We start from the raw sequence: 26901 nt of genomic DNA on the forward strand, positions 1-26901 counted from the left end.
ATACAGCCTGGAATCGAACCAGAGTCTGTAGTGACGCCTCTAGCACTGAGATGCAGTGCCTTAGACAGCTGCACCACTCGGGAGCCCCTTAGAGCTTATTCATTTACAATTCATGACATCTGTCGTGATAAGCATACTAATAGATACGCCTGTACTAAGAGCTGTTTTTGGAGTATCAATAACCTGAAACAATGATATGGTGTCCTATTCAAAGTATTGGGTGGATTGACCTGTGATTTCTGGGAATTTGTGACAATGGAGAATATACTGATCCTGTGGTGTTAAGAGACACCAGATATATCTGATTGGAAACAACAGCTCCACAAAGTGGAACTATGATCCATGACAACAAACACAATATACCGTTATCTGATAACTTTATTAACAAGTTAAAAAAAGACAATGAATTACAATATTTACAGAATATCCAGAGATCAAATGGAATACAATTGTAAACAATCATTCTAGGCCCACCTTTAGGAATCAGATTTTCACAGGAGAAAAGGCAAAATGGAGAATCTAAAGTAGTAAAACTATAGAGAACAGTCTGAAGAGAGGAGAGAAACATAATGAAGACAAACTAAAATATATATATATATATATATATATATATATATATATATATACATATATATATATATATATATATATACATACAAGTATCCAGTGTGTTATGACGAGCAGGGATTAAATTGGGAGGTGGGAGGAAGGGGTGTGACCAACAACCAAAATAGTCCCACCTCCTTCAGGGTACAGTGAGACACTGTATACAGTGACAGTTCAATAGATTTATATGAAAAATTTACCAATTTTGGGGGACAGAGAGACAGGACAGTTTCATCACCTTACAAAATCCATATTTAACCCCTGGTTTTAAGTGGAGCGGCTGCCACTTTTTAAAAGCTTATTTCCTCAAACAAACATTTCTCTAACGGGTTAATGTTTAAAAAGCTAGGCTAGTCCTTTAAAAGGAAAAGAGGACAAGGGGTAAAAGACTCAGCACCCCCCCCCCATTGTTTTTAAGGTACAAAAAAATAAGCGATATTTCTTATCAACCAGACGTTGTACAACAGCTTATTATTAACATTTTGATTTGGGAGTCTGAAAAACACTCCAAAGGTTGTTATCTTTAGATTTTTTTGTTTTGTTTATTTGTTTAATTTGAGACCAACACCTAAAGGAAAAAGGTTAAAGTTCCTTTCTGAAACACCACAGTTTCAAACACTTAACAAGCAGTTTGTTTTCTCTATACACAGCTGCATGTCACATACGTACATGCAGGACACCCTATAGGGGAACTGGATTCTATCAGAGCCATATATACATTAATACTGTATATATATATATATGTCTCTGGGTTCTTCCCCTATGCAACAATGGTTCTTTACCCAGGAAAGACATTTGTAGCAAACATAGCCAGCTAAATATTTTGGTACCAAGAAAACATTTTATTTTCTGTCATTTTGATGGCTCAAATGAGTTATACCAATAACTGTCAATCACTTTGTATTGTTTTTTTGTATTGGTTCCAACCAACCACTGTTGAAAAGAAAACATTTGTTTTGATGAAGCTTGAAATAATTGCTATTCATAATTCTAATAAGGCTTTGGGGTATTTGAGCAGCAACTTCTAACATATACAATCTCTGCCTTGTTTGTCAAAACAGCCTAGTCTAAAAAGAAGCATACAGAAGAGTAGGCTCTCCTAGTTATCTCCATAAACAATGATAGAATACAGCATAAATGCACTGGAGAACATTAGTTAAACACCCCAGTGTTCTACTTTCACATTGCTGGTCAGTCACATTTAAAATCATTTTTCTTTAGCATACAAGTTGGATGTCTTTCAAATGCTGTCACAATTCCCTATTGATGAGGTGAATTAGCTGCTTACGTCATGCTATTTTCCACACATTATTCCCTCTATTTTCTTCTGACGTTGAAGATATATTTATAACACCAGAGTACAGTGTAGCTCGCTATGGATAGACCAAATAGCAAGGGAACTTAACCAATTAAGTCAAGCTGCTGGTTATCATGTTTTGGGAACACGGTTGTGTCAGTTCACTTTCAAATGTCAAAATCTCAACTGTCAGAAGTTGGACTATAGACAATAAATGCAGTTATAAAGAGTGGAAGTGATGGGAATGCCTAAGGCTGAAGGCATCACATCCTATTCAAGGGAACCATATTAGGGCAAAAGCCAAGTCAATATTCTAAAAGTTGGATATATACTATAGATAAGGTGCAACTATTCCTCAAGGAATTATTCTACTTGATTAACACAATGCTAAAAAAGACTACTGTAAAGTTATCATTCGGGTCAAATCACATAAATGTCCTACTGTCTTTTACAGCTAGTATAGATGGGTGGAGAGTGACACGTTGAGAAGGCAGATCTAGGATCAGGTCCACACTGTCCATATAATCTTCTTCATTATGATCTAAAAGGCAAAACTGACCCTAGATCAGCACTCCTACTCAGAGACACTTGAATACAGGCACAGGTCAAGAGGAGTCATCTCTCATATACTGTCTGTCTCTCAACATCATGAAACCGACGGCAGTCAGCTGCTCACAGTATATCTTCCTTCACGGTATATCGTCCTCCACTGTCCGTGTCCCCATAACGGGCTCGAACCAGTGACCATCCTCCTTGACAACGTACCGACCGATTGAGCTATACAAAAGGATCCAATTGCATCGACGACATTTCAAGCTAGCTGTGGAGTGACCTTCCGGCACGTTCTTAACTCTGTTACAACGACAACTCTAGACGATGGGATTATTAGGAGAAGGAAATGAGGATCTGGATGGTAGCAGGGAGGTTAAAGGTGGGTCAGGGATTAAATGGGGGTCAGTGAGCTGAATGTGTTACCCCATACAGTAGGTTAAATGGGGGTCAGTTAAATGTGTTAACCCATACAGTAGGAGGTTAAATGGGGGTCAAGGTGAAGGGGAGGTCAGGGAGCAGGAGGTTAAAGGGGGTCAGGGTGCAGTAGGAGGTTAAAGGGGGATCAGGGAGAAGAAGTAAGTTAAAGGGGGATCAGGGAGAAGAAGTAAGTTAAAGGGGGATCAGGGAGAAGAAGTAGGTTAAAGGGGGATCAGGGAGCAGTAGGAGCTTAAAGGGGGATCAGGGAGCAGTAGTAGGTTAAAGGTGGGATCATAGTAGAGTAGGTTAAATATCTTTAAAGAACCCCTCGTTTGGAACTTCCATGGGGTCAAAGGTGCTTTGATACATACAGTGCCTTCAGAAAGTTTTCACACCTCTTGACTATTCCCCACATCTTGTTGTGTTACAGCCTGAATTTAAAATGGATTAAATGTAGATTTTTTTGTCAATTGCCGACACACAATACCGCATAATGTCAAAATGGAATTACAGTACTAGTCAAAAGTTTGGACACACCTACTCATTCAAGGGTTTTTCTTTATTTTTACTATTTTCTACATTTGTAGAAAAATAGTGAAGACATCCAAACTATGAAATAACACACATGGAATCATGTAGTAACCAAAAAAGTGTTAAACAAATCAAAATATATTTTATATTTGAGATTCTTCAAAGTAGCCACCATTTGCCTTGAAGACAGCTTTGCACACTCTTGGCATTCTCTCAACTAGCTTCATGAGGTAGTCACCTGGAATGCAATTCAATTAACCTTGTTAATTTGTGGAATTTCATTCCTTCTTAATGCGTTTGAACCAATCAGTTGTGTTGTGACAAGGTAGGGGTGGTATACAGAAGATAGCCCATTTTGGTAAAAGGCCAAGTCCATATTATTGCAAGAACACCTCAAATAAGCAAAGAGAAATGACAGTCCATCTTTACTTTAAGACAAGGTCAGTCAATTCAGAACATTTCAAGAACTTTGAAAGCTTCTTCAAGTGCAGTCGCAAAAACCATCAAGCACTGTGATGATACTGGCTCTCATGAGGACCGCCACAGGAATGGGAGACCCAGAGTTACCTCTGCTGCAGAAGATAAGTTCATTAGAGTTACCAGCCTCAGAAATTGCAGCCCAAATATATGCGCTTAGTGGGACTATCATTTGTTTTTCAACAGGACAATGACCCAAAACACACCTCCAAGATGTGTAATGGCTATTTGACCAAGAAGGAGAGCTGCATCAGATGACGTGGTCAACACAATCACCCGCCCTCAACTCAATTGAGATGATTTGAGATGAGTTGGACCACAGAGTGAAGTAAAAGCAGCCAACAAGTGCTCAGTATATGTGGGAACTCCTTCAAGACCGTTGGAAAAGCATTCCAGGTGAAGCTGGTTGAGAATGCCAAGAGTGTGCAAAGCTGTCATCAAGGCGAAGGGTGGCTACTTTGAAGTATCTGAAATATAAAATATATTTTGATTTGATGAACACTTTTTTGTTTACTACATGAGTCCATATGTGTTATTTCCATAGTTTTGATGTCTTCACTATTATTTCTACAATGTAGAAAATAGTAAAAAATAAAGAAAAACCCTTAAATGAGTAGGTGTGTCCAAACTTTTGACTGGCACTGTACGTTGTTAGAAATTATTTGAAATTAATAAAAAATTTAAAGCTGAAATGTCTTGAGTCAACAAGTATTCAACCCCTTTGTTATGGCAAGCATAAATAGGTTCATGTTACATAATACGTTGCATGGACTCACTCTGTGTGCAATAATAGTGATTCATAGTAATAAACATGATTTTTGAATGACTACCTCATCTATGTACCCCACACATACAATTATCTGTAAGGTTCTTCAGTTGAGCAGTGAATTTCAAACACAGATTCAACCAATGCCTCGCATAAAATGGCACCTATTAGTAGATGGGTAAAAAAAAAGCAGACATTGAATATCCCTTTGAGCATGGTGAAGTTATTAATTACACTAATTACACCCAGTCACTACAAAGATAGAAGCGTCCTTCCTAATTCAGTTGCCGGAGAGGAAGGAAATCGCTCAGGGATTTCACCATGAGGCCAATGGTGACTTTAAAACAGTTACAGTGTTTAATGGCTGTGATAGGAGAAAACTGAGGATGGATCAACAACATTGTAGTTACTCCACAATATTAACACAATTTACAGAGGGCAAAGAAGGAAGCCTGTACAGAATAAAAATAATCCAAAACATGCATCCTGTTTTCCAATAAGGCACTAAAGTAAAAAAGCAAAAAATGTGGCAAAGCAATTACCTTTTTTGTCCTAAATATAAAGTGTTATGTTTGAGGCAAATCCAATACAACACATTACTGAGTAAGACTCTCCATATTTTCAAGCATAGTGGTGGCTGCATCATGTTATGGGTATGCTTGTAATCGTTAAGGACTGGGAAATTTTTAGGATAAAAAAAATAAATGGAATGGTGCTAAGCACAGGCAAAACCTTGTTCAGTCTGCTTTCCACCAGATACTGGGAGATGAATTCACCTTTCAGCAGGACAATAACCTAAAACAAAAGGCCCCATCTAGACTGGAGTTGCTTACCAAGAAGACCGTGAATGTTCCCGAGTGGCCGAGTTACAGTTTTGACTTAAATCTACCTAAAACTTTATGGAAAGACCTGAAAAGGGTTGTTTAGCAATGACCAACAACCAATTTGACAAAGCTTGAATGATTTTGAAAATAATAAATGGGCAGATGTTGTACAATCCAGGTGTGGAAAGCTCTTAGAGACTTACCCAGAAAGACTCACAGCTGTACTTGCTGCCAAAGGTGCTTGCATCTACAACAAATTGACCCAGGGGTGTAAATACTTACGGAAATTAGATATAATTAATTTTCAATAAATTTGCAAAAAAAACTAAAAACATGTTTTCACTTTGTCATTATTGGGTATTGTGTGTAGATGGGTGAGAAAAAATAGATGTATTTAATAAATTTTGAATTCAGGATGTAACAAACAAATGTGTAATAAATCAAAGGGTATAACTACTTTCTGAAGGCATTGTATAGGCTTAAAAATGTAATTCTCCAATTTCAAACATGTTTTGGGGAAATGTCACCCACTCTTTTCTTTAAACAAAATAAATATCTTAGTTCAGTAGACGTGAACTAGGACTTAAGCTGTGGAAACTGACGATTTGACCTGAATGTATGCTTTACAGTACCATCCACTATTGGTTACCAATATATTAACATCTATTCTATGGGACCAGTGACTCACTTTAAAGTTAATCCATTTACATTTTTTGGGATGTAACACAAACGGTGATGTATATAAACCCTGGATTGCTGATGCTATGTATTGACCAATGAGAGGCGTTGAAGCCACCGGTCGGCCATATTGGCACTCCACAGAAGAAGCAGTCCATAGAAATGAATGGAATTCTACAGTATTAAAATTGAATGATTCAAGGTCAAAATTAAATGTATTTTAGTATTTTTGTTGCTGTAGTGGGCAAAGTAACATTATCACTTTCAAAACATTATACTTTAATGCAAATGTTTTTATATATATATTTTTTCCAATTTTTATTTATTTTTATGTTTAGCTCACATAATATAATAACAAAAATATGCATTAACATGTCTGTAATATACTGAACAAAAATATAAATGCAACACGTAAAGTGTTGGTCCCATGTTTCATGAACTGATATAATTGAAATGTTCCAAATGCACAAAAGCTTATTTTTTCGCAGATTTTTTTTTACATCCCTGTTAGTGGGCATTTCTCCTTTGCCAAGATAAACCATCCACTTGACAGGTGTGGCATATCAAGAAGCTGATTAAACAGCATGATCATTACACAGATGCACCTTGTACTGGGGACAATAAAAGGCCACTAAAATGTGCAGTGTTGTTACACAACACAATGCCACAGATGTCTCAAGTTTTGAGGGAGCTTGCAATTGGCATGCTGTCTGCAGGAATGTCGACCAGAGCTGTTGCCAGAGGTCCACCAGAGCTGTTGCCAGAGAATGTTATGTTAATTTTTCTACCATAAGGTTATTTTATAGAATTTGGCATTACGTTCAACCAGTCTCACAACCGCAGACCACGTGTAACCACGCCAGCCCAGGACCTCCACATCCGGCTTCTTTACCTGCGGGAGTATCTGAGACCAGCCAACTGGACAGCTAATGAAACTGAGGAGTATTTCTGTCTGTAATGAAGACCTTTTGTTGTGAAAAACTCATTCTGATTGAATGGGCCTGGCTCCCAAATGGGTGGGCCCTGCCCAGTCGTGAAATCCATAGATTAGGGCCTAATTTATTTATTTAAAATGACTGATTTCCTTATATGAAGTGTAACTCAGTACAATCATTGAATTGCATTTATATTTTTGTTCAGTATAGAATAAACGTGTCAAAAACAAATGTAGACTTCATAAATGCATTTCTATAGCTTCCAAAATATTTTTTCAATGGTGGGGGAGTTCAAAGATGGAGGCGCGGTGGCATCAACACAATGGTGGGGGAGAGCCAAGATGGAGGTACGGCGGCTTCAAAACAGCGCTCCCTGTCAGTCATCTAGTGTATATATAAATCATTGAACACAACCTATTGTTTCCAATATGTTACACTTAAAAGCTAACAATGCTCCAAAAGGTGACAATTCCTTTGACTTTGTTTTTTATGTTTACATCTTTTTTTTTTGCAGCCTATTTTTGATACCCAACCCAACATCAATATCCATAAAACCTAATGTTATGGTCTCTAGCACAGTGACTACAATGTTAGGCCACAGTTCTCTTCTCTTCCCTCTCTTCCTATAGGTCATTTTTGGTCTCAAGTATTTCTTTGTCTTCCTCATTCTGATTTTTACTACTCTGTGATACGTCAGAGGCATATCCTCTCTCCACCTCCATGCCGTTGCTGGATAGGTCCATCCCTCTATCGGTCATTGTCACGACATCCAACGAGCCAATAAGAAGCTGAGCTGAGGTGTCTATTGCTGGAGTGGCGCTAGTGTCTGTTGTTCTGCTGTTGGTAACAGTCCTGCATGGGGATGAGAGGGTGAAAGGTCAGTGTTCATCACCATAGGAACATACTGGGGGAAAACATGCTGAAGGAAGAGGCTGAGAGGGAGGGAAAGAAGTAGGAATGGAGAGAGAGACGGGAGAGATGGGACAGGGAAAGGAGAAGAGAGGGACGCAATCCTAGTAAACAAAATTACGTAGAAAATATGTCTTTTAGACATCTAGTTGCTGAATCAAAGTTAAAAATATGAATTTTACGGATGTTGAAAATACATATTCTACAGGGCATTGAAATCGGGTGCATTTCAGGTGCGGAATGAAAGGTGAAAATACATATTTTCCGGACATTGAAAAGACGTTAATAACAGACGTTGAAAATACTTATTTTTTCAGTCATTGATTCTATGGCCAACTTCATATGCATATACACTACCGTTCAAACGTTTGGGGTCACTTAGAAATGTCCTTGTTTTTGAAAGAAAAGCACCTTTTTTGTCCATTAAAATAACTTTTATTCATATATATATATATATATATATATATTTACTCTACTATACTATACTTTTCTGTACTGTACTGTGTACTGTGATACACTTTCTTTACTGTATTGTGTACTGTACTAAGCTGTGCCATACTGTACTTTACTCTGCTGTGCTCTACTGTACTGTGTAATGTGCTCTACTGTACTATATTGTACTGTACTCTACTGTACTGTATTGTACTCTACTCTGCTGTGCTCTACTGTGTACTGTACTGTGTTGTACTATACTCTACTGTGCTTTACTGTACTGTGTACTGTACTGTAATGTACTCTACTGTACTATACTGTACTATATTGTACTGTACTCTGCTGTGCTCTACTGTACTGTGTACTGTAATGTACTCTGCTGTACTCTACTGTACTATATTGTACTGTACTCTGCTGTGCTCTACTGTACTATATTGTACTGTACTCTGCTGTGCTCTACTGTACTATATTGTACTGTACTCTGCTGTACTCTACTGTACTATATTGTACTGTACTCTGCTGTGCTCTACTGTACTGTGTACTGTAATGTACTCTGCTCTACTCTACTGTACTATATTGTACTGTACTCTGCTGTACTGTACTCTGATGTACTGTGCACTGTACTGTATTGTACTGTACTCTGCTGTACTCTACTATATTATACTGTACCCTCCAAACTTATGAAACAGATGTCTATGATTGCTTTTTGGTCAGGACCAAATCTGAACCAATTATAGACGTCTACGTTTGGGCCAAATAAAGGCCAGACCGGACCAGTTCTGAATCAAACATAAACGTCTATGATTGGTTCAGATTTGGTCTGTTCCGGCCTAAGAATCTACGTCCTTGGACATTAAAATCAAGGCCGGGACAGACTGCACCAAAAAAATAATTTGCTGTCGGTAAATGCTTAGCGGGGGGGGGGGGGGGGGAGCACAGCACTAAATACTAACATAAGATATTATAATGTATCTCTATGGACTCACATTCCGTGTCGGAGGACGTGGCGTTCCCACTCTATGTTGTTGCTGAAGCAACGACCACAGAACTCACAGGGGAAACGCTTGTCAGCGGAGGCAGACACACTGCTGCTGCTCGGGGAAACCACAGGGACATCTGGGGGACAGACAGCGATTAGCATGATGAGGGGTTAATATCAGACATACAGCAAAGACAGATATAACAGGCCCCCAGTCACATCACATTACTGATCAGTGACAGGGCCAGTAACAGGGTTGTGTTCATTAGGGCACATGTAACAAAACGTTTTGAAACAGTCCCTCCCTGATTCAGTCGGTTTTCTTCTGTTTAGTGCCTAATGAAAACAGCTCAAAGATTCTTGTTTACCTTTAGGAAAAGGCTTTTCTGCCACTCCCCCTTCCTCTTCCTCCTCTAGCTCTTCATCTCTTCTCTCCTCCATCATCTCTTCTTCCATGACCATTCCATCCTCCTCTCTCTCCTCTTCCTCCTCGGCGCTACTGCGAATCTCCTTTAATGCATCCAGCTGATCCAGATTGACCCGCCCCATCGACTCAAAGTTACGGATCACCTGATCAACAAGAGAAAGACAGAGGTATCATCAGTATGTTCTTACTGCTGTCAAGTTGTTGTTTACTTGTATACAGAATTGTATACAAGTTGGCACGATCTTGTGATTTTCTCAGGATGACATCCTTAGAGAACTGCCTATTTTAAAAGCAAGTAGGTCATTTTTTAAAGCCGACCCATCTCCAGGACACGTACAACTGAATTAAAGATTGATGTGTAGGCTACCCCAAAGTAAAAAAAAAAGATAAACAGGAAGAGCATGTGTCAAGGCAGGGCATGCTGGGAGTTGGAGTTCAGACCACATCGTGGAGGGGTGTGTGCCACAGAGTGAAAACAAGACTATACTATAATATCAACACACTTCCCATATTGACAGGATGAAGTTCCTTGCATATATGCCAGCCAGACAGGCTGCATGATGGGAGTTGTAGTTCTGAGTCTGACTTACCTTGTGCTCGTCTCGGAGGTGTTCCTCCAGCTGGTAGCGCTCCCTGCTGTCGTAGTAACACAGTTGGCATTGGTAGGGTTTCATCTCGTTGTGCTTGGTGACGTGCAGCTGCAGGCTCTGGTCGCTGGAGCAGGTGAAGGTGCATTTGTGGCAGCGGAACACCACGCCCGCCAGGTGCCGAGACAGCTTGGAGCGGGACACCTCCAGGGGTACCACGCGCTCCTCTGTGGGGGTGAGGGAGAGGAGGGGAGAGAGAAAGAACGAGATAATGACTATTGTGTAAACACCATAACACTTACAACTGTGAAGTCATATCTTAGCACAGGAGGTTGGTGGGACCTGGGGAGGATGGGCTCCTGGTAATGACTGGGGCGGAATCAGTGGAATGGTATCAAATACATTAACCACATGGTTTCCAGGTGTTTGATGCCATTCCAGGTGTTTGCTCCATTCCAGACATTATTATGAGCCGTCCTCCCCTCAGCAGCCTCCACTGTATCTTAGTAAGTGTAGCTAATCACTTTGGTTTGCGACAATATAGTGTAATGTCCCGGAACTCCGAGACTAGTACATCTGTGACTTTAAGCTCAATAAGATCATGACACTTGGCACTAAGAGTTATTTCCCTCTGAATTGTCTTATCAATATTTGAGCAGATAAACTATGGCTTACCCCTGTGCAGGACGATGTGGTCAATCATATTGCTCTTGTATTTGGTGTGGTAGAGACAGAGTGGACAGCGTAGGTCTTTGTGACCCTCCTCAAGAACCACGGTGTGTCCTGCTTCCACATGCATGGTGAATGCTGACCTGAGAGGAACCGAACAGATGCAGTGAGGCCCAACGGACAGAAGAAAACAACCAGCACAATCAGTTGCCAAGCAACCATCATAAAACTCCCCCAAAAAGAAGACAATTTGTCTTTCCTTGATTCCTCATGTCCAGTCTCCTCTCCATTTTGTCAACATGTATTTGAGAGGGTTCCGAGGCGAGGGACCTTGGATCCTCTCCTCCAATGCGGTTTAAGGAGTAAAGAGGACGTGAGGACTCAAGGAAAGACAAAGTTGTTGTCACAGTATCATTCATTTTCTCACTTGGAGCAGGTGAAGAAGGAGCAGTCCTTGCACTTGAACAGCTTCTTCCCTCCGTGTCGATCTCTGTAGTGGCGGCGCAGGCTCTGCATGTACCCCGAACTGAACTCACAGAACTCACAGGTCAGGATGCCATCCGGACGCGTGTCGGAGGTCGCGCCCTGGGCCGGGGCGGTGGTCACATGACTACGAGATGCTAGCTGATAGTGACTGAGCTGCTGCCGTACGTCCGCCGTCTCATGCAGGTACCCAGCGTCTAGAGAGCGGGAAGAGAGAGTGGGGGCTGAGTGTGTATATCGTATAATACACTACCATTCAGCAGACACTTTTATTGAAAATGACTCACAGCACAGTTACAGTACAATTAGTGATTTTTGTGTGTGTGTGATCCCCCAGGAATTGAACCCACAACCTTGGCATTGCTAGTACTACGCTAATGCAAACTAAGCCACACAGGACCATATGGATAAAAATCATGAAGAAATACTCCCTTACAGTAACTTCCTTTTTTATACAGTAGTAATTAATAATCTACTAGTTATTAACAGAGAAAACACCCTGTCAGGAACTCAAACAGGCTGTGAGGATTCACCCAAAGAGCTATAAAAGTAAACATGCCCTCAGAATCTGAATGGATCTGGAGTGTGTTGTAACCATAGCGAAACCCTTTTTTGGTGCTACAGTGGCAAGAAAAAGTATGTGAACCCTTTGGAATTACCTGAAATTCTGCATAAATTGGTCATAAAATTTGATCTGATCTTCATCTAGGTCACAACAACAGACAAACACAGTCTGCTTAAACTAATAACACACAAACAATTATACGTTTTCATATCTTTATTGAACACACCGTGTAAACATTCACAGTGCAGGGTGGGAAAAGTATGTGAACCCTTGGATTTAATAACTGGTTGACCATCCTTTGGCAGCAATAACCTCAACCAAACGTTTTCTGTAGCTGCGGATCAGACCTGCACAACGGTCAGGAGGAATTTTGGACCATTCCTCTTTACAAAACTGTTTCAGTTCAGCAATATTCTTGCGATGTCTGGTGTGAACCATTCTTGAGGTCATGCCACAGCATCTCAATCGGGTTGAGGTCAGGACTCTGACTGGGCCACTTCAGAAGGCGTATTTTCTTCTGTTGAAGCCATTCTGTTGTTGATTTACTTCTGTGTTTTGGGTCGTTGTCCTATTGCATCACCCAACTTCTGTTCAGCTTCAATTGGTGGACAGAGTCTTACATTCTCCTGCAAAATGCCTTGATCGACAGAAAAATACATCTTTAAGTTTATGATAGCAAGCTGTCCAGGCCCTGAGGCAACCCCCATCCACGACGCTCCCTTCACCATACTTTACAGATGGGATGAGGTTTGGATGTTGTTGTGCCTTTTCTCCACACAGTGTTGTGTTCCTTCCAAACAACTCAACTGTAGTTTCATCTGTCCACAGAATATTTTGCCAGTAGCGCTGTGGAACATCCAGATGCTCTTTTGAGAACTTCTGACGTGCAGCAATGTTTTTTTTGGACAGCAGTGGCTGCTTCCGTGGTGTCCTCTCATGAACACCATTCTTGTTTAGTGTTTTACGTATCGTAAACTCGTCAACAGAGATGTTAGCACGGTCTAGAGAGTTCTCTAAATCTTTAGCTGACACTCTAGGATTATTCTTAACCTCATTGAGCATTCTGCTCTGTGCTCTTGCAGTCATCTTTGCAGGACGGCCACTCCTAGGGAGAGTAGCAACAGTGCTGACATTTCTCCATTTATAGACAATTTGTCTTACCGTGGACTGATGAACATCAAGACTTTTAGAGATAGTTTTGTAACCCTTTCCAGCTTTATGCAAGTCAACAATTGGATCTTCTGAGATCTCTTTTGTTCGAGGCATGGTTCACATTAGGCAATGCTTCTTGTGACTAGCAAACTCAAATGTTGTTAGAGTTTTTTATAGGGCAGGGCAGCTCTAACCAACATCTCCAATCTCATCTCAATGATTGTTCTCCAGGTTAGCTGACTCCTGACTCCAATTACGTTTTGGAGAAGTCATTAGCCTAGGGGTTCACATACTTTTTCCAACCTACACTGTGAATGTTTAAATTATGTATTCAATATAGACAAGAAAAATACAATAATTTGTTTGTTATTAGTTTAAGCAGACTGTGTTTGTCTGTTGTTGTAACTTTGATGAAGATCAGATCTAATTTTATGACCAATTTATGCAGAAATAAAGATAATCCCAAAGGGTTCACATTCACATACAAGGTTCTATATAGCACCAAAAAGGGATCCTCTGTGGTAACAAGCCAAATAACCCTTATTTGGCACTATATAGAAGCATTTGTTTTTAGTGTGTACTGTAACATCCCAGAACTGTGCATGTGATTGGCACCACAACCACGGTGGATGTCTGCATGTGAAAAATGCCTCATTCAGCACAGTAGCAAGACGAAGTCAGTGAATATGTAGATGAGATGGCAGGTACAGTCAAATCCTTTGAGAAAGTAGTAATCTGTCTTCTTAAATGGTAGTAACAGAAGCCAATAGTACTGCCCAAGAGCTGTTGAACCGTGCTGAACCCCTGTGAAGCAGGAAGGAAGCAGCAGACTCCTTGGGGACTTTTCAGCCAAGTGAAATATTTTTACACTAGTATCATGACGACCACAGATATTCAACAGTCAATAACTTTCATAGGAAAACCCTGCACCTAACTACAAGACAGCACAAACACTAGTTGTAAAAATCTACTAGTTGTAACATTTAGAACTGCTAACGTTCTGCTCTGTTCCCCCTCAATGGACTGCTGTAGCCAATGGTGACATGGCGGTTGCATTCCACAGTGCTTCTCTGCTCTGCTCTCGGTGTTCCACTTCCACCTAGAGGGAAAATTCCATTGTGCCCACAGCTAGATGACATCTGCCAAGAACATTCTAGAACAGAGCGGGGCGGTCGGTTGGAGGGCCAGGCACCTGACACGCTAGTTTAACACCTTCTGGAACCAGTCATGGGCACAAAAAGAAAGGTGGATTCTGTTTGATCAGGTCTAACAATGTGAATCCTGGGATTTCAGAGGGAGACCATATGTTAGCTCCTATTCCAGTGTTTCCCCTAGCGGTGAGAAGGGCTGCCCTGCTGAGTTCTGATGCTCGCCAGCCTTGAAATGAATGAGGCTTGTACTGGTTGTAATTGAAAATGTGTATTTGTGTCAACAGCACCCAACCCTAAATATTGTCTTTGTAGTATTCTTGTTCTGTATATATTGTGTTCGTTTAGGAATTTACTATTTGATGTTAACTGTGTTGTACATTTGTGTACAATTCAGTCCATGATTGCAATAAACCAATAAAACCTATTAATACTACTACTTGGGGCCTTTTGTAAAGGGTGTTTTCACACTTGGTCCTTTTCAGAATATTTTTGTGAATTCAGTGCGGTTCGCTTAATTTTTGTGTGCAGTGTGAACACTCCTACAGAACTCAGAGCCCTCAAAAGAGCCCCCGAAGTGAACCAAACGGAGACCATCTCGAGAGGTGGTCTGAGTTCAGTTAGCTTGAATTCCACAGTCCTGTTCCCTTTTTTTGTGGGCAATGTGAACACAAAGCTGCCCAGGTTCTCTTGTCATTATTCCAGAACCACGCACTAGACTACTGCAACACCGTTTCCCCTGACATAACCCCTCACATTAGTGGCACAAAAGAAACGTATGCTCTTTTTGGATATTGATTAGAGATTGTCAAGGATGCAAAGAAATTCCAAAATATGTGGAGAGTTTTGTACTGACACAATGTTCAGATTATTTGTTTTCAATATGTGATCTACAGGATAGGCTAAGAGAGCTTCATAAGCTGTTCATTCCATTTGATTACAGGCTCAAAATGGCAAATACAGGCTCAAAATGGCCAGAAACAAAGAACTTATTTCTGAAACTTGTCAGTCTATTTATGTTCTGAGAAATGAAGGCTATTCCTTGAGAGAAATTGCCAAGAAACTGAAGATCTTGTAAAACGCTGTGTACTACTCCCTTCACAAAACAGCGCCAACCCGCTCTAACCAGAATAGAAAGAGGAGTGGGAGGCCCCGGTGCACAACTGAGCAAGAGGACAAGTACATTAGTGTCGAGTTTGAGAAACAGATGCCTCACACAAGTCCTCAAATGGCAGCTTCATTAAATAGTACATGCAAAACATCAGTCTCAACGTCAACAGTGAAGAGGTGACTACGGGATGCTGGCCTTCTAGGCAAAGTTCCTCTGTCCAGTGTCTGTATTCTAGGCAGAGTTGCAAAGAAAAAGCCATCCTCCACCAAACTTTACAGTTGGCACTACACACTGGGGCAGGTAGCGTTCTCTAGGCATCCACCAAACCCAGATTCGTCCATCAGACTGCCACTCCTGTGGCGGGCCGGACGCATACACGCTGACACGGTCGACAGTTGTACGGTGTTTTCTTCGACACATTGGTGAGGCTGGCTTCTGGGTTAAGCGAGCAGTGTGTTAACTTCTTATGGCTGGGGGCGCTATTTTCACGTTCGGATGAAAAGCGTGCCCAGAGTAAACTGCCTGCTACTCAGGCCCAGAAGCTAAGATATGCATATTATTAGTATATTTGGATAGAAAACACTCTGAAGTTTCTAAAACTGTTTGAATGACGTCTGTGAGTATAACAGAATGCATATGGAAGGCAAAAAACTGACAAAAATTCAAACCAGGAGATGGGAAATCTGAGGTTTGTAGGTTTTCAAGTCTTTGCCTACCCAAGATAGGAAGTGCAATCGGACCAAATTTACACTAAGGCTTCCACTAGATGTCAACAGTCTTTAGAACCTTGTTTCAGGCTTCTACTGTGAAGGTGGAGCGAATAAGAGCTGTTTGAACCAGGTGTCTGGCAGAATGCCATGAGCTAAGTCAGGCGCACGGCCGTGAGAGCGAGCTCTGTTCCTTTTAATTTCTAAAGACAAAGGAATTGTCCGGTTGAAACATTATTGAAGATTTATTATAAAAACATCCTAAAGATTGATTCATACATCGTTTGACATGTTTCTATGAACTGTAATATAGCTTTTTAGACTTTCGTCTGGACTTAGTGCTCGCGCGTTGTGTATTTGGATTACTGGACTAAACGCGCGAACGAAAAGGAGGTATTTGGACATAAATGATGAACTTTATCGAACAAAACAAACATTTATTGTGGAACTGGGATTCCTGGGAGTGCATTCTGATGAAGATCATCAAAGGTAAGTGAATATTTTTAATGCTATTTCTGACTTTTGTTGACTCCACAACATGCTGGGTATCTGTATGGCTTGTTTTTGTGCCTGAGCGCTGTACTCAGATTACTGCATGGTGTGCTTTTGCCATAAAGCTTTTTTGAAGTCTGACACAGCAGTTGCATTAAGGAGAAGTATATCTTTAATTCTATGCATATCTTTAATTCTATGCATAACACTTGTATCTTTTATCAAGGTTTATGATGAGTATTCCTGTAAATTGATGTGGCTCTCTGCAAAATCACCAGATGTTTTGGAGGCAAAACATTAATGAACATAACACGCCAATGTAAACTGAGATTTTTGGATATAAATATGAACTTTATCAAACAAAACATACATGTATTGTGTAACATGAATTCCTATGAGTGCCATCTGATGAAGATCATCAAAGGTTAGTGATTAATTTTATCTCTATTTCTGCATTTTGTGACTCCTCTCTTTGGCTGGAAAAATGGCTGTGTTTTTCTGTGACTAGGCGCTGACCTAACATAATCATATGTTGTGCTTTCGTCGTAAAGCCTTTTTGAAATCGGACACTGTGGTGGGATTAACAACAAGTTTATCTTTAAAATGGTGTATAATACTTTAACTTCTTATGGCTGCAGGGGCAGTATTGAGTAGCTTGGATAAAAGGTGCCCCTTTCAAACGGCCTCGTACTCAATTCTTGCTCGTACAATATGCATATTATTATTACTATTGGATAGAAAACACTCAAGTTTCTAAAACTGTTTGAATTATATCTGTGAGTAAAACAGAACTTTTGCAGCAAACTTCCTGTCAGAAAGTGAAAAATCTGAAATCGAGGCTCTGTTCCAGGGCCTCCCTAATCGTTTGCTTGAAATCTATTAGTATACATGCACTTCATACGCCTTCCACTAGATGTCAATAGGCTGTGAGAGGTGAAATGGGGTCTCTAGCTCTTTCTTTGGTCAAAAGAGAGAGCTTGGAATGACAGGACCCCAATTTCCTTTGCTCAGGAAGACGCAGAAAGGACTTCCGCATTGGCTTCTGAAAAGCTTTTGTTATAGACGACAAATATCTCCGGCTTTGATTTTATTTGATAAATGTGACAATATCATCGTAAAGTATGTTTTTTCAATATAGTTTAATCAGATTATTGACATTTTTTCGGGAGTTTAGGCGTGTTCCGTTCTCTGAGTTTGTTGACGATGGAGAGCTTCACGCCACTTGGCAAGTTTTGCTTGCAAATTCGAGAGGGAAAAAAGACATTCTAAATCCAAACGACGATTGTTCTGGACAAAGGACCACTTGTACAAGATTCTGATGGAAGCTCAACCAAAGTAGGACCCATTTATGATGTTATTTCCTATTTCTGTCGAAAATGTGTTGTTGTGTTTTCCGCCTTGAGTTTTGGCGCTGTGTCGCTATAACGTAAGCTGTATGTCGTAATGAAGTTATTTTTCGAATTCTAACACGGCGATTGCATTAAGAACTAGTGTATCTATCATTTGCTGTACAACAAGTTATTTTTTTTATTTTTTTTAAAATTTATTTTTAATTTTTATCCCATTTTCTCCCCAATTTTCGTGGTATCCAATCGCTAGTAATTACTACCTTGTCTCATCGCTACAACTCCCGTACGGGCTCGGGAGAGACGAAGGTCGAAAGCCATGCGTCCTCCGAAGCACAACCCAACCAGCCGTACTGCTTCTTAACACAGCGCGCCTCCAACCCGGAAGCCAGCCGCACCAATGTGTCGGAGGAAACACCGTGTACCTGGCCCCCTTGGTTGGCGCGCACTGCGCCCGGCCCGCCACAGGAGTCGCTGGAGCGTGATGAGACAAGGATATCCCTACCGGCCAAACCCTCCCTACCCCGGACGACGCTATGCCAATTGTGCGTCGCCCCACGGACCTCCCGGTCGCGGCCGGCTGCGACAGAGCCTGTGTAACGTTCCTGACCTGTTTTATGTTGTTTTTGTATGTGTTTATGGTCAGGGCGTGTGTTTTGGGTGGGCAGTCTATGTTTTCTGTTTCTATGTTGGTTTTGGGTTGCCTGGTATGGCTCTTAGAGGCAGGTGTTTTACGTTTTCCTCTAATTGAGAGTCATATTTAGGTAGGGTGTTCTCACTGTTTGTTTGTGGGTGATTGTCTTCCGTATCTGTGTTATGTTTGCACAATACGGGACTGTTTGACTGTTCGTTTCGTTTTGATGTAGTCTGTTCCTGTCCGTGAGTTTTACGTTTAGTTAGTTAAGTTCATGTTCAGGTTTCGTCTACGTCGTTTTCTTGTTTTGTAATTTTGTAAAAGTGTTTGTTTTCATGTTGCCATCGTGTTGAATAAAGAGATGGCTTATTTCCCTAATGCTGCATTTTGGTCTACTGATCCTTCTCTCCTCTCCTCATCCGAGGATGAGGAGAACGACAGCCCTTACAGAATCACCCACCACGCTAGGACCAAGCGGCAAGGGAAAGCTCAACGGAGTAAGGGACAGGAAAAGAAGGAGCAATGGACTTGGGACGATATATTGGACGGAAAAGGTTGCTACACATGGGAGGAGATCCTGGCTGGTAGGGATCGCCTCCCATGGGAACAGCTGGAGGCACTGAGGAGAGCAGAGGCTACCGGAGAGAGGAACCGGAGTTATGAGGGAACGCGTCTGGCACGGAAGCCCAAAAAGCCCGTAAGTAACACCCAAAAATTTCTTGGGGGGGGGGCTAAGAGGTAGTGGGCCAAGGGCAGGTAGGAGACCTGCGCCCACTTCCCAGGCTTACCGTGGAGAGCGGGAGTACGGGCAGGCGCCGTGTTACGCAGTAGAGCGCACGGTGTCTCCTGTACGAGTGCATAGCCCAGTGCGGGTTATTTCACCTCCCCGCACTGGTAGGGCTAGATTGGGTATTGAGCCAGGTGTCATGAGGCCGGCTCAACGCGTCTGGTCTCCAGTGCGTCTCCTAGGGCCGGCATACATGGCACCTGCCTTACGCATGGTTTCCCCGGTTCGCCTACATAGGCCGGTGCGGGTTATTCCACCTCCCCGCACTGGTCGGGCAACCGGGAGTATTCAACCAGGTAAGGTTGGGCAGGCTCAATGCTCAAGAGTGCCAGTACGCCTCCACGGTCCGGTATTTCCGGCGCCACCTCCCCGCCCCAGCCTAGTACCTACAGTGTCTACACTACGCACTAGGCTACCAGTGCGTCTCCTGAGCCCTGTTCCTCCTCCACGCACTCTCCCTGTAGTGCGTGTATCTAGCCCGGTGCCTCCAGTTCCGGCACCACGCACTAAGCCTCCTGTGCGTCTCCAGAGCCCTGTACACACTGTATCTTCTCCCCCTACTAATCCTGATGTGCTTGTCCTCAGCCCGGTGTCACCAGTGCCGGTACCTCGCATCAGTTATAGAGTGGGCTTTGAGAGTACAGTGTGCCCTGTCCCTGCTCCCCGCACTAGTAGGAAGGTGCTTATCCTTAGCCCGGTGCCTCCAGTTCCGGCACCACGCACCAGGTCTACAGTGCGCCGTATCCGGCCAGAGCCATCCGTCTCACCAGCGCCATCTGAGCCATCCGTCTCCCCAGCGCCATCTGAGCCATCCGTCTCCCCAGCGCCATCTGAGCCATCCGTCTCCCCAGCGCCGTCTGAGCCATCCGTCTGCAATGAGCCTGCAAAGCCGTCCGTCTGCCATGAGCCTGCTAAGCCGCCCATCTGCCATGAGCCTACAGAGCCGTCTGCCAGACAGGAGCCGCTAGAGCCGCACGCCAGACAGGAGCCGCTAGAGCCGCCCGCCAGACAGGATCCGCCAGAGCCGCCAACCAGACAGGATCTGCCAGAGCCGCCAACCAGACAGGATCTGCCAGAGCCGCCAACCAGACAGGATCTGCCAGAGCCGCCAACCAGACAGGATCTGCCAGAGCCGTCAGCGAGCCATGAGCAGCCAGAGCCGTCAGCCTGCCATGAGCGTCGAGAGCCGTCAGCCAGCCATGAGCGTCGAGAGCCGTCAGCCAGCCATGAGCGTCGAGAGCCGTCAGCCAGCCATGAGCGTCGAGAGCCGTTCAGTCAGGATCTGCCTGAGTATATCAGCCGGGACCTGCCCCTTGTCCCGGTGCTGCCCCTTATCCCGGTGCTGCCCCTTGTCCCGGTGCTGCCCCTTGTCCCGGTGCTGCCCCTTATCCCGGTGCTGCCCCTTATCCCGGTGCTGGTCCTTATCCCGGTGCTGCCCCTTATCCCGGTGCTGCCCCTTGTCCCGGTGCTACCCCTTGTCCCGGTGCTGCCCCTTGTCCCGGTGCTGCCCCTTGTCCCGGTGCTGCCCCTTGTCCCGGTGCTGGCCGTTCATTTAGGGGATGTTAGTTTGAGGGTGGTCATTGGGAGGGGAAGACAGAAGCGGGGAGTGACTATGGTGGTGTGGGGACAGCGTCCAGAGCCTGAGCCACCACCGTGGTCAACTGCCCACCCAGACCCTCCCCTGGACTTTGTGCTGGTGCGCCCGGCGTTCGCACCTTGAGGGGGGGGTTCTGTAACGTTCCTGACCTGTTTTATGTTGTTTTTGTATGTGTTTATGGTCAGGGCGTGTGTTTTGGGTGGGCAGTCTATGTTTTCTGTTTCTATGTTGGTTTTGGGTTGCCTGGTATGGCTCTTAATTAGAGGCAGGTGTTTTACGTTTTCCTCTAATTGAGAGTCATATTTAGGTAGGGTGTTCTCACTGTTTGTTTGTGGGTGATTGTCTTCCGTATCTGTGTTATGTTTTGCACCATACGGGACTGTTCGGTTGTTCGTTCGTTTTGATGTAGTCTGTTCCTGTCCGTGAGTTTTACGTTTAGTTAGTTAAGTTCATGTTCAGGTTTCGTCTACGTCGTTTTCTTGTTTTGTAATTTTGTAAAAGTGTTTGTTTTCGTGTTGCCATCGTGTTGAATAAAGAGATGGCTTATTTCCCTAATGCTGCATTTTGGTCTACTGATCCTTCTCTCCTCTCCTCATCCGAGGATGAGGAGAACGACAGCCCTTACAGCCTGGGTGCGAACCCAGAGACTCTGGTGGCGCAGTTAGCACTGCGATGCAGTGCCCTAGACCACTGCGCCACCCGGGAGGCCCAACAAGTTTTTTTAGTAACGTTTATGATTAGTTATTTGGTCAGAATATGTGAGTGTCAGAAATATATCCGGACATTCTGGGAAAAAGATGCTAAGTTTTCACAATGCATAACCACGGATTTCAGCTCTAAATATGCACATTTTCGAACAAAACATAAGTGTATTGTATAACCTGATGTTATAGGACTGTCATCTGATGAAGTTTGTCCAGGTTAGTGAAAAATTATATATCTTTTGCTGTTTTCTTGCGATCGCTAACTTTTGCTGCTGATAAATGGGTTGTGTTTTTGGCTATTGTGGTAAGCTAATATAATGCTATATTGTGTTTTCGCTGTAAAACACTTAAAGAATCGGTAATATTGGCTGGATTCACAAGATGTTTGTCTTTCATTTGCTGTACACCATGTATTTTTCATAAATGTTTTATGATGAGTATTTAGGTATTTCAATTTGCTCTCTGTAATTGTTCTAGCTGCTTCGGTGCTATTTCCGATTATAGCTGCAATGTAAAACTATGATTTATACCTCAAATATGCAAATTTTTCGAACAAAACATAGATTTATTGTATAACATGTTATAAAGACTGTCATCTGATTAAGCTGTTTCTTGGTTAGTTTGGTTGGTTCTTGGTTAGTTTGGTTGGTTTTGTGCATGCTACCTGTGCTGTGAAAAATGTCTGTGCTTTTTTCTATTTGGTGGTGAGCTAACATAAATATACGTGGTGTTTTCGCTGTAAAACATTTTAAAAAATCGGACATGTTGGCTGGATTCACAAGATGTTTATCTTTCATTTGCTGTATTGGACTTGTTAATGTGTGAAAGTTAAATATTTCTAAAAAATATCTTTTGAATTTCGCGCCCTGCACTTGGACGGGCTGTTGTCATATTGAGCCCGACACCGGCCTGCAGCCATAAAAGGTTAATGTTTGAGGAATTTTAATTATGAGATTTCTGTTGTTTGAATTTGGCGTCCTGCACTGCCACTGGCTGTTGTCAAATCGATCCCGTTAACGGGATTTCAGCCGTAAGAAGTTAGCCTCTTGTGGCTGAAGGGGCAGTATTGAGTAGCTTGGATGAAAGGTGCACACAGGTGCCCAGAGTAAACGGCCTGCCCCTCAGTCATAGTTGCTAATATATGCATATTATTATTAGTATTGGATAGAAAACATTCTGAAGTTTCTAAAACTGTTTGAATTATGTCTGTGAGAATAACAGAACTCATATGGTGTGTTGGTGGTTGAAGATATCCCTCTAGTGGTGTGGGGGCTGTGCTTTGGCAAAGAGGGTGGGGTTATATCCTTCCTGTTTGGCCCTGTCCGGGGGTATCATCGGATGGGGCCACAGTGTCTCCTGATCCCTCCTGTCTCAGCCTCCAGTATTTATGCTGCAGTAGTTTGTGTCGGGGGGCTAGGGTCAGTTTGTTATATCTGGAGTACTTCTCCTGTCTTATCCGGTGTCCTGTGTGAATTTAAGTATGCTCTCTCTAATTCTCTCTTTCTTTCTCTCTCTCTCAGAGGACCTGAGCCCTAGGACCATGCCTCAGGACGATCTGGCATGATGACTCCTTGCTGTCCCCAGTCCACCTGGCCGTGCTGCTGCTCCAGTTTCAACTGTTCTGCCTGCGGCTATGGAACCCTGACCTGTTCACCGGACGTGCTACCTGTCCCAGACCTGCTGTTTTCAACTCTCTAGAGACCGCAGGAGCGATAGAGATACTCTTAGTGATCGGCTATGAAAAGCCAACTGACATTACTCCTGAGGTGCTGACTTGCTGCACCCTCGATAACTGTGATTATTATTATTTGACCATGCTGGTCATTTATGAACATTTGAACATCATGGCCATGTTCTGTTATAATCTCCACCCGGCACAGCCAGAAGAGGACTGGCCACCCCTCATAGCCTGGTTCCTCTCTAGGTTTCTTCCTAGGCTTTGGCCTTTCTAGGGAGTTTTTCCTAGCCACCGTGCTTCTACACCTGCATTGCTTGCTGTTTGGGGTTTTAGGCTGGGTTTCTGTACAGCACTTTCAGATATCAGCTGATGTAAGAAGGGCTATACAAATACATTTGATTTGATTTGATATGGCAGGCAAAAACCTGAGAAGAAATCCAAAGAGGAAGTGGAAATTCTGAGGCTGGTCGAGTTTCAACCAAGATCCCGTTGAAATCACAGCGAGATATGAATGAGTATTCACTTCCTACGGCTTCCACTAGATGTCAACAGTCTGTAGAACTTTTTTTTTTTCACCTTTATTTAACCAGGTAGGCTAGTTGAGAACAAGTTCTCATTTGCAACTGCGACCTGGCCAAGATAAAGCATAGCAGTGTGAACAGACAACAACACAGAGTTACACATGGAGTAAACAATAAACAAGTCAATAACATGGTAGAAAAAAAGAGAATCTATATACAATGTGTGCAAAAGGCATGAGGTAGGCAATAAATCGAATAATTACAATTTAGCAGATTAACACTGGAGTGATAAATCATCAGAGGATCATGTGCAAGAAGAGATACTGGTGTGCAAAAGAGCAGAAAAGTAAATAAATAAAAGCAGTATGGGGGGTGAGGTAGGTAAATTGGGTGGGCTATATACCGATGGACTATGTACAGCTGCAGCGATCGGTTAGCTGCTCGGATAGCAGATTTGTAAAGTTGTTGAGGGAGATAAAAGTCTCCAACTTCAGAGATTTTTGCTATTCGTTCCAGTCGCAGGCAGCAGAGAACTGGAAGGAAAGGCGTCCAAATGAGGTTTTGGCTTTAGGGATGATCAGTGAGATACACCTGCTGGAGCGCGTGCTACGGGTGGGTGTAGCCATCGTGACCAGTGAACTGAGATAAGGCGGCACTTTACCTAGCATAGCCTTGTAGATGACCTGGAGCCAGTGGGTCTGACGACGAACATGTAGCGAGGGCCAGCCGACTAGGGCATACAGGTCGCAGTGGTGGGTCGTATAAGGTGCTTTAGTAACAAAACGGATGGCACTGTGATAAACTGCATCCAGTTTGCTGAGTAGAGTATTGGAAGCTATTTTGTAGATGACATCGCCGAAGTCGAGGATCGGTAGGATAGTCAGTTTTACTAGGGTAAGTTTGGCGGTGTGAGTGAAGGAGGCTTTGTTGCGGAATAGAAAGCCGACTCTAGATTTGATTTTGGATTGGAGATGTTTGATATGAGTCTGGAGTTTGCAGTCTAGCCAGACACCTAGGTACTTATAGATGTCCACATATTCTAGGTCGGAACCGTCCAGGGTGGTGATGCTAGTCGGGCGTGCGGGTGCAGGCAGCGAACGGTTGAAAAGCATGCATTTGGTTTTACTAGCGTTTAAGAGCAGTTGGAGGCCACGGAAGGAGTGTTGTATGGGATTGAAGCTCGTTTGGAGGTTAGATAGCACAGTGTCCAAGGAAGGGCCGGAAGTATACAGAATGGTGTCGTCTGCGTAGAGGTGGATCAGGGAATCGCCCGCAGCAAGAGCAACATCATTGATGTATACAGAGAAAAGAGTCGGCCCGAGAATTGAACCCTGTGGTACCCCCATAGAGACTGCCAGAGGACCGGACAACATGCCCTCCGATTTGACACACTGAACTCTGTCTGCAAAGTAGTTGGTGAACCAGGCAAGGCAGTCATTAGAAAAACCGAGGCTACTGAGTCTGCCGATAAGAATATGGTGATTGACAGAGTCGAAAGCCTTGGCCAGGTCGATGAAGACGGCTGCACAGTAATGTCTTTTATCGATGGCGGTTATGACATCGTTTAGTACCTTGAGCGTGGCTGAGGTGCACCCGTGACCGGCTCAGAAACCGGATTGCACAGCGGAGAAGGTACGGTGGGATTCGAGATGGTCAGTGATCTGTTTGTTGACTTGGCTTTCGAAGACCTTAGATAGGCAGGGCAGGATGGATATAGGTCTGTAACAGTTTGGGTCCATGGTGTCTCCCCCTTTGAAGAGGGGGATGACCGCGGCAGCTTTCCAATCCTTGGGGATCTCAGATGATACGAAGGAGAGGTTGAACAGGCTGGTAATAGGGGGTGCGACAATGGCGGCGGACAGTTTCAGAAAGAGGGGGTCCAGATTGTCAAGCCCAGCTGATTTGTATGGGTCCAGGTTTTCCAGCTCTTTCAGAACATCTGCTATCTAGATATGGGTAAAGGAGAAGCTGGGGAGGCTTGGGCGAGTAGCAGCGGGGGGGGGGGGGGGGGGGCGGGGCTGTTGGCCAAGGTTGGAGTCGCCAGGAGGAAGGCATGGCCAGCCATTGAGAAATGTTTGTTGAAGTTTTCGATTATCACGGACTTATCAGTGGTGACCGTGTTACCTAGCCTCAGTGCAGTGGGCAGCTGGGAGGAGGTGCTCTTGTTTTCCATGGACTTTACAGTATCCCAGAACTTTTTGGAGTTAGAGCTACAGGATGCAAATTTCTGCTTGAAAAAGCTGGCCTTTGCTTTCCTGAATGCCTGCGTGTATTGGTTCCTGACTTCCCTGAACAGTTGCATATCGCGGGGCTCTTCGATGCTATTGCAGTTCGCCACAGGATGTTTTTGTGCTGGTCGAGGGCAGTCAGGTCTGGAGTGAACCAAGGGCTATATCTGTTCTTGGTTCTGCATTTTTTGAACGGAGCATGCTTGTCTAATATGGTGAGGAAGTAACTTTTAAAGAATGACCAGGCATCCTCAACTGACGGGATGAGGTCAATATCCTTCCAGGGTACCCGGGCCAGGTCGATTAGAAAGGCCTGCTCGCAGAAGTGTTTTAGGGAGCGTTTGACAGTGATGAGGGGTGGTCGTTTGACCGCGGACCCGTGGCGGATACAGGCAATGAGGCAGTGATCGCTGAGATCTTGATTGAAGACAGCAGAGGTGTATTTGGAGGGCAAGTTGGTCAGGATAATGTCTATTAGGGTGCCCATGTTTACGGATTTAGGGTTGTACCCGGTGGGTTCCTTGATGATTTGTGTGAGATTGAGGGCATCAAGCTTAGATTGTAGGACTGCCGGGGTGTTAAGCATATCCCAGTTTAGGTCACCTAACAGAACAAACTCTGAAGCTAGATGGGGAGCGATCAATTCACAGATGGTGTCCAGG

General features: G+C 43.4%; 1 protein-coding gene across 5 annotated transcripts in view; it reads right to left on the reverse strand.

Annotated features, from left to right (window-relative positions):
* Window positions 1-360: 360 nt before the first annotated feature.
* Window positions 361-26901, reverse strand: part of LOC129810737 (zinc finger protein 462-like) — a 77449-nt gene continuing 50908 nt past the window's right edge. For all 5 annotated transcript variants that reach the window (XM_055861587.1, XM_055861597.1, XM_055861561.1 and 2 more), the window contains 6 exons: window positions 11514-11766; window positions 11093-11229; window positions 10421-10644; window positions 9772-9973; window positions 9411-9540; window positions 361-7935 (listed from right to left, as the gene is read on the reverse strand). In XM_055861587.1, coding sequence (XP_055717562.1) covers window positions 7707-7935; window positions 9411-9540; window positions 9772-9973; window positions 10421-10644; window positions 11093-11229; window positions 11514-11766 — 1175 coding nt within the window. In that variant the 3' untranslated portion in view covers window positions 361-7706. The remainder of the gene's footprint in view (window positions 7936-9410; window positions 9541-9771; window positions 9974-10420; window positions 10645-11092; window positions 11230-11513; window positions 11767-26901) is intronic.

The sequence above is a fragment of the Salvelinus fontinalis genome, chromosome 2 (genome assembly GCF_029448725.1).
Source record: "Salvelinus fontinalis isolate EN_2023a chromosome 2, ASM2944872v1, whole genome shotgun sequence".
NCBI classification, from domain to species: Eukaryota; Metazoa; Chordata; class Actinopteri; order Salmoniformes; family Salmonidae; genus Salvelinus; species Salvelinus fontinalis.